This window comes from Sapajus apella, unplaced genomic scaffold, assembly GCF_009761245.1.
Source record: "Sapajus apella isolate SASKATOON/1434 unplaced genomic scaffold, GSC_monkey_1.0 scaffold13, whole genome shotgun sequence".
Lineage (NCBI taxonomy): Eukaryota > Metazoa > Chordata > Mammalia > Primates > Cebidae > Sapajus > Sapajus apella.
The window spans coordinates 32,720,176-32,728,792 of NW_022436953.1; the positions used below are offsets into that span (position 1 = coordinate 32,720,176).

The following is an 8,617-nucleotide window of genomic DNA, read 5'->3' on the forward strand; positions in this document are numbered from 1 at the left end:
TAAGGGAGGAGAGTGAAAAATGGACTTAGAGTGTTAAAAAAAACATCATAAAGCTCATTGTGCATTAATTCCTTAGGTGGCTTGCAATAAACAGGAGCACATGCTGGGTCGTATTACTGCATTTGCTGTCAGCATGCGTTTCTCTTCCCCCACCAGAGTAAGGGATGGCTTTTGCTATGTGGGGCTTTCCTCCATCCTAGGAGATTGATTTCTCCAGAGTTTCCCAGGAAGGACTCATCAGGTGCTGTAAGGTGGTCGGTCAGCATTCCTGGAAGGCCCTCTGCCCAGCCCAGCAGGAGAGGATGGTCAGTTTCCCAGTATATTGAGTAGAAAACTCCTCGTGGCCCACCCCGTCCAGAAAGCACCCTTCCTCTTCATCCTCAGACAGAATTTGCTAAATGCAGTTCAAAGGCAATCAATGCATTACACAGAGAGTCTCCCACCTTTTTCTAAACAAATGCATTCCTGAGGAGCTAGTTTATTCACAGATTGCCACGAGTGTTAATGACCCCCCAGTTGTGTTCTGCCAGTCACCCAGATGGCTACTGATAAAGACTTACTATCATGTTCGAAGTGTCAGGGTTGTCAGTGGAGCTGAACCATTTGACCAGAAGAAAAAAACGCACAGGGAGCTATTGATTACAGCTTCTCGGTGTCACTTGTTCACCAGGATTTAGGTATTGATGAGGCTGCGAGTGAAAACAAGCTCTTTCCCTTGTGGGCTGCTACCCAGAAGAACAAAGGCGAAGTTGGAAGAAATACTCAGCCGGCGCCCGAATCAGAGGGATTCCATTATTGATTGAAAGGCCCCTTCATGTGATTTTTGTTGGAAACAAATCTATGGGTTTGGAAGTTTTATAGCATTTGAGAAAGGGGCTGCATAAGTGATGGATTCATGTATTGGATGAATTAGATTTCACAGCATGAAGATTTCAATGCAGCTGTGATATTATGAGCTTCTTGGTTATTGATAAAAATTACATTTTATGCAGCACATGCTTTAAAGGAGAGGGCATGGAGGGTACGGATCTTTGGAAATGGCCATAGGGCCCCGATAAATTTCAACAGCTTTCATTATTTTAATAGTCTGAAACCTGCCACCAAAATTAACACAAACAGAAGCAGCTTTCCCTGTTTCTAATGGTGAAAACGGTGAGTATGTGGTAAGTCACCTCTTCCCCGTCACAGCATGCTAAGGTGAGGACCGGCCATAGCTGTTGGGGTCATGGTCATCCCGTGCCGTCTGTCCTGGCTTCTGCATTGATTTATAGGAAGAGGGCGAGGGACGCATGTTCATTTCACTCACTGATATAATTTCATAGCTCACTGAGAGGAGAGAAGAAAAATCAAAGCTCTGTTGCAAAATCTACTATTAGGTAGGAAAATAGAATCGGTGCCTAAATATTTATAAAACTAGATTGAATTAAATGCCTACCTCTTTATCAGTCAAAAACGTGAATTGTTTATTATCTAATAATGCCCTCAGGGCAATTATTAATGGGACTGTTGTATTTGATAAAAATCGTCAATCAGGGTAAATACTCTGTCCTGGAGATTTCCTGTGACTTATTCAGGAAGGCTGGGATTCTCTGCCGTTTCAGGACTTGCCAGTTACTATACTTCACTCTATTAAACTTGACGCCGAAAACAGTCACAGCTCTCCGCCACCTGCCTTTCCCATGTCATCATCAGAAGCCTCTTCAGCTGCGTCATTGGTGTACGTTTCCATGGTGACCCAAACTCTGGTCAAATCAGGACGAGCGGCGTGATGTGCGGGAAGCCAGAGCCCCGCCTTGTAGCCACGTGGTCTGCGGGCCCAGGCTGGCACCCTACAGGGTCCACCTCGACAGTCCACGTCAAGGAGGAGCTGTGATGGAACCATGCAGGAGCGTGCTTAGAGCCCCGCCTTTGCCACTTAGCAGTCTTATGAACTTGGGTGTGAGACTCCATCCAGCCGGAGGCTCACGGGCCTGGCAGAGCCTGTTGGGGTGATAGGAGCCCCAAGATGGGGTAGAAGATGCAGCAGCATCAGGCACTGGTGGGCATACCTGCTCCCAAGGGCTTTAAGCGCCCTTTCCAAGGCGGGGCTGGGGCTTCCCCCACCTCCCTCGGGGACGTGTGTAACTGGGCCCTACAGAGGGCCACACCTACCAGGTGAAGTCTGTGGCAGGTACCTGTGTGACAGTGACACAAGCTGCCTGCCCCAAAAGCCTTCGGGGGTACAAGGGCAGGAATCACCTCCCCAAGAAGCAGAGCTGCCCAAGAAACAGAGCTTGGAGATGCCAGGCACACGTCCCCAGCAGCTTCCTCTGAAAGTTCACCTGACCAGTCACTGTTTGCTTTGTGTAGTTCACTGGCTTTGGAACGTGGAGTGTGGGGAAGCTGGGCATGGGTGGAGATCATCTCTCTTTTCATCTGGGAATACGTGGAGAGAAAAAGAAGAGCAGAGCCGGAGGGATACCCAGGGGTACCAGAGTGATACCCAGGGGTAGCCTGAGCATGCCTCGTCCTTGGGTTCCTGCAGGAATGGCTGTTTTTCCTCATCAGGCCAGGACGCTGGGAGCAGGGCAGCCATGTGTGAAGTCTGGGGAGAGGCCCCAGGTCAGCATCCGTGTCTGGGTCGTCTGGGGTGCTGGGACGAGTGGGCTGCCCTGCAGCTCAGGACGCAGGGAGGAAGGGAGGCCAGGCAGTGAACGGTCCCTAGACTCCTCCCATTCACCTTCCACATGTCGTGCTGGCCGAAAACTTTCCAGAGCGAGCTTGGTGCCCTTCCCCATTTCTCTGGAGCCTGCGCTGGTTCTGGTCGTTGTGCTTATTGGTAGTTTATGTTCTTCGCGGAGCAGCCACTGTGATGCTTTGCACGATGATGAGGCATGCCTCCCCACATATCCACCGAGATGTCCTGGCCCCTTTGTGGCTGCCCACCCACGCCCCTGCTCCCCAGGCACCATGAGCTACTTAGGGATGAAGTCGGTTGCCCGGGGAGGGGGGCTGTCCTGCCCATTCTTTCCTTAGAAAGCTGCGCAAGACTTCCCCACGCGTTCCTGGTGGGAGACTGCCCCATGTGCTCTTGGTAAGCCATCTGGGAGCAGCTCTTCACATAACCTTTGTTGGGATGCTTAAGCAAATGGCCTTTGAGCCCCTGGCATCCCCTGTGGTGGGCATGCAGGCTGTGTGGCCATCCCTGGCTGCCCAGGCAGGGGGGACAACCAGAGAGACACCCATATGTTACATTCCTGTCTTCCGCTTTTCTGAGCCAACCGAGAAATGGATAGCAGACCTCAAGATTTTAGCTTTGTTAGGATAAAAGCAAGATTGAAGGTGGGGGCGGGGGGCATGGCCCTGGTGGCTTCCCAGTAATTCCTGCAAGAATCACACGCCTCATCACTGTCCCCGCTGGCTAGGCTTAGGTCTCCCCAGCCAGAGCAGGGGCTGACCGTCTCAGAAGAGACCAGGGTGCCCCAACCATGGGGCCAGCGGGTCACCTGCAGGAGCCCTATGGTGCTAAGCTGGGCATACCCTTCTCTTCCTCCCTTATCGGTGGTCAGTCACTCTTCTTCCTTGTGGGAGTGAGACCGGAGGAGGCCAGGAGCTACATGGAAACCAGAGGCAGGGGCCACAGCAGCTGCCCCCACCCCCACCCAACACAGGTGGCTGTCGGAGCTTCAAGCGGTCAGTGGACCCACGGAGCTCCTCCCATCTACACAGTTCAGGCAACGCCAAAGGACAAAGGCAGAGTTTCCCTGAGGACTGTGCTGAAGGAGGTGCCCACCCCTCTAGAGGAAACGGGGATTCCCTTCCCCTGGCAGGACTGGCCACAAAGAAGCAATTGGCAGGCAGGAGCCAGGGCCTGTGCGTAGCCGCATGGTTGTGGTCCTCGCTCTGGATCAGCCCTGTCAGCACAGGGCACCCCGACCTCAGGGAAGCCACAGGTCCGGATCGTGCTGACTCCAGGCTAGGAAATATCAGGTTGATGCTGCCACAGGCCCCAAGAGACCGCAGCCAGGGCCCTGTCCCTGGGGGTGCAGGAGCCCCGAGGAAGCCACCGCCTGCAGCTTGGTCTCCGTGCCCTCACCCTTTCATGGTGGTGCCAGCCCTGGCCTCATATGCAGGATGAGGACGGCAGCATTTTGGGCTGCTGGTGAGTTTGGTCAATGTAGAGATGGCACCTTGAAAGCTGTCGCTCCCTTGGGTCCCTTGGTGGAGCCCTTTTGCTCAGTTCTTCCTCTGGTTGAGTGGGGGTTGTTTTCCTTGTGACATGAGCTTGCTTTTGAAGCCCCTCTGCTAGTTTAAGACAGGTGTGTCCTCAGCTTAACTCTCGGGTGAAGGGCTGGACAACAGCTGTCTCCTGAGCCTCTGAGTGGGGAGGCTGCCCACAGCAGCCTGTAGGATCCCAGCTGGTATCCAGGGGAGGAACTGGCCATGCCCTGCCCCCGGTGGGGGTGGCCAGGGAGCTTCTCAGACCCCTACAGGCACCCCAAGACTAAGGAGGGAAACACATCGCCACTCCCGGGACAGCGTGTGGCAGGGGTCGGCCAAGTCCTCCTGTCAAGGGCCGGAGAGTAAATATGTCAGGCTTGGCAAAGCAGCCACAGCCAGTATGGAGAAAAAGGCATGACTGGGTTCTAGTAAAACTTCATTTACAAAAGCACGTGGTGGGCTGCACAGGCCCACAGTTGGCCGGCCATAGGCTGGAGAGGCTTGTGCAGGTCCAGTCTTCCTGACACTTCCTGTGATGCCCAGGTGACATCTGGGAAGGGCTGAAAGCGTCACGTACTGCCAGAACTCGGAGATGTAGCTTTCAGTTTTGTAAGTGAACATTGTAAATTACTCACCGGATGAAATGAAGTTTTCTCCTCCCAAATCTCGGCACAAAGTGATTATCTGAAGATGCCCACACCACCTCAGCACATGCATCCCTCCTCCAGCCATGCTGAGACCCCCAGGGACTCAAGGGCCTGAGTAGGAGTTAATGCTGAGACACAGCTGGCACCCACCCATGCCAACGACCTGGCCCCAACACGGGCCCCTGTTGGAGGGCATGGGACCCCTGTCAATCAGGGCTTTGCCCTTGTCCCCAAAGACCTCATTGGCCAGATCCCTAAAAGATGATGGGTCTCCCCCTGTTTTCCAGGTCCCCATCCTCATCCCGTGCCACAGAGTGGTGTGCAGCAGCGGAGCTATGGGCAACTACTCTGGAGGACTGGCGGTGAAGGAATGGCTTCTGGTCCACGAAGGCCACCGGGTGCGGAAGCCAGCCTCGGGAGGGAGCTCGGGTCGGGCAGGGGCCTGGCTCGGGACGGTGGGGCCCACCTCGGGCTCCCCGCCTGCTGGCCCCAACTGAGTGATGCTTAAACGACACACACATGTAACACTGCATCAGACGTAGGGTGTGGGGACACGGCTATATTAAAGGAGGTGACTGTTTCCTGGGGAACGAACGTGTCTGCCCTCTCTGTTTCCGTGTTTTCCAGCGTCGTGAGTTCAAAGCCACGCAGCCGTGAATACATACGTTTCCTTCCCTAACGCTGCCATTGCTGTTCTTCTTGTCCATTAAAACAGGCTGAGCAAGTGGGGAGGGCCTGGCCCGTGTTGGGGCCACAGCCCACCCGCAGGCCACAGACAACTGCCACAGCTGCCATCCGAGGCCAGCTTCGGCCCGTCCCAGGCCATCCACACTCGAAAGCTGGCCCTGTCCCAGCATATGCCCACCATGCCGCCCTCCTGGCTGTGTCCACGCAGTGACGACGTTTCCCACTCACAGTTCCTCACATCCCACACTCAGGTCTCACTGAAGGAAAGGGGAGCCGGCCTTGGGAGCCGATGCTTGTAGAGGTTTTTATAGCTTTGTTTTCCACCTGCCAGAAAGGCTAACGCAAGAGGCATCCACCTATGACCTGTATCGGGTGGGTAGAAAACAACCATATGCCAAGATTTGGCGAGACAAAGAGCTCTCTGCACACGGTTCAGTGGAGCTTGCACCTCTCTGGGAGCTGGAGTCTCGCCCTCTCTCCATGTGCCCTGGCCTAGTGTGGCCCGGGCAGCAGGTAGGAAGGGACCTGGGCTTCTCATCTCGGGGGCTGCCCCAAAGGGGCCTCAGGGACCATGGGCCTGTTAGGACCCCAGCACCCCAGTGTCGATCCTGGAAGTCAAAGGTCACGACCCTAGTGGGCCAGCTCATGTCACTGATGGCAGCAGGGAGGGTTTCTGGCGTTGGCCGCGTGCTACCGTCTGATGCCTCATTCTCGTGTTGTCCTTCTAGCCGTATAATTGACAGACTCCAAAATTCTGAAGGGAAACCTGGCGCTCTGGAGGTAGATGAATAAAACAGAGCATGTGATGTATAGAGAAAGAACCCGCACCCACCTGGGCACCAGAGTGCCGGGTTCTTACCCAGCATTCTTTGCCACAGTGAACCACAGCAGGGAAGCTGGTGCGGTTCTGTACGTCACCGAGGCCTGGATGAAAGCGTGGCCTCGCGACATGTGTGATCAGGACCTGCCTTGTATTTCATGTTGTCTTAACACCAACAAAAGAAATCAGATTTCGGGCTTTTCTCGCTGATTTAGGGTTTATCATATCCGTTTCTGGCATCAGTCAAGTTCTGGGTTTTTCCTGTGACAGTCACGTGACTCTTGCCCCACTCTCTTCACTCTTGCTGCTTTTGAAGCAGGGGAAGTCGCACAGCAGGTCATGCAGACACGTGCTGTTTTGTGGGACGGGCCCCTGGGCCTCCTTGCTCCAGGCAGGCCTTGGGTACTGCACACCGTGTGTCACCATCAGGACTCACAGGCTGTCTGGTCATTTTTGACATTGCCGAAGGTGAGTGGGAAGAGCTGGGTGCCGTCTGCCCCAGAGGTGGTGCCTGCGTCCCCCACAGAGAATGTCCCTTTCCAGTGATGGCAGGTCACCAGGCCCAGCATTTCCCTCTGTGTGAACAGAATGCTTCTGGCTCTCTAAGGCAGCAGCTTGGGGCCTGGTGGCCCTGGTGTGCGAGCCGCGAGTGCTTTCCAACAGAGGGCACCAGAGCCGTGCGGTGTGCCCTGGAGACCCCGGCACCACTTCCCTGCTACAGGATGGAATTGAAGGAGGGCGACCCGGCAGCACCCCAGTGGATGTCTCCTCTGCACCCTGAGACCCTGCAGGCCACCCCCCGCAGCCACACGCCGACTGGCAGACACCCATGCTGCGTGCAGCCTGCCTCCGCTGTTTGGGTCCCATGAACGATGGGAGCCTTCCAGTGAGATCTCCAGGTCTCTAAGCAGGCACAGGCTCGGAGGGAGGGTCCTGGGTCCACATGACTGCAGACAGCGAGGGCCGAGCCCCCAGACCCAGATCAGCTCCTGGCAGCAGGGGACCTGCCCATCAAAGCCGTCCAAGGTGAGCCAGCAGCTCCGTGTGGCCTGGGATCACATGTGGGCCTGTGTGGGCCATACCCTCGGTGCAGCACAAAGCCACGTTCTGCATCCTCTCCCAGGTTTCCACGGCGCTGTAGCACAGGCTTGATAGATGCTCCGAGGTTCCTCTGACAGCTGCAGCAGCAGGGCGCAGACCGACGGGGCCATGTACCGCTCCAAGGACAAGCTCTGCGGAGGCCGACATGAAAAGCCAGCGCGTGGGTCGCCTAGAGCCACTCTGGCTCCAAGCTGCAGCACGGTTCGTGAAGATACAGAGGGAGAGGGCAGGCACAAAGAAATTCAAAAATGTTTTCCAAATAAAAAGAAATGTTGAAACAAGAAAGCTGTGTTCTTCGGCCTTGGCTCCAGGTCCCCTCACCCTGTTGTGTCCCCAACCCCTGATGCTTTGAAGGCTGACACCAGCCCCGGGTCCCCTCACCCTGTTGTGTTCCCAGACCCTGATGCTTTGAAGGCTGACACCGACACCCGCCGCAACGGAACAGCCACCTCGCAGCTGCTCAGACCCACCGCGCCAGGCTCACCTGCTTCCAGAGAGAATGAGAGTCAGAAGTAGTGTGTGTTTTTGCAGAACCACACTGGGAACAAAATAGTCGCCCTTGGCCACGCAGGACACTGGGTTTTGTGAGGGGTTGTCCTCCCAGTCTCTTTTCCCATTGGGAACAGAAGGGTCCAGTAAAGCCACCCACATTCCACGTGTCCTGTGGCCGCCTCCAGTGGTGAGTCTATGAGGCCAAAGAGGAGAAGCTGTGACCGTGCAGACGCACCTGTTAGGGTGTTGGTGAACGCAGAATCGGGCAGCTGGAAGAGCGCTCGCCTGAGGATTTGCAGACCTTATGGGCACGAATTTGCGCTTCCAGATGTGAAGGTTGCAGGCTAGGGCGTTGCAGAGGAAGCAGGCAAGCTCACCTTACAGGGAACTTAATTGGCGTTTGTAATTTGTATTCACTTTTTACCCAGCAGAAACAGCTTACTAAATACCCCTCTGGTGGCTGGATAACATGCCAACAACTGAAACCATCTGTGAGACCTGAGTGTCTCTGGTGCACAGCGCCCCATGTGCCTCTCCAGAATCCCATTTGGAGGCTCCAAGCAAGTCCAGTATAGATACGTTTACACTGGAATCATCAGTTTTGTTTCTTAATTTGTTTGTAAACAGCAGTATTACCCTGGAACCTATTTCCTACAAAACTGTAAGATAA

The 8,617-nt window shown here is 54.9% G+C and overlaps 1 protein-coding gene across 3 annotated transcripts in view; it reads left to right on the plus strand.

Annotated features, from left to right (window-relative positions):
- The window catches only part of MGMT (O-6-methylguanine-DNA methyltransferase), a 278,524-nt gene extending 269,907 nt beyond the window's left edge, over positions 1 to 8,617 (plus strand). For 2 of the 3 annotated variants that reach the window (XM_032282008.1, XM_032282009.1), the window contains one exon: positions 5,135 to 5,441. In XM_032282008.1, the coding sequence (XP_032137899.1) occupies positions 5,135 to 5,344 (210 nt within the window). In that variant the 3' untranslated portion in view covers positions 5,345 to 5,441. Of the gene's footprint in view, positions 1 to 5,134 lie in introns of all 3 variants that reach the window. The other variant, XM_032282010.1, reaches the window with a different exon arrangement.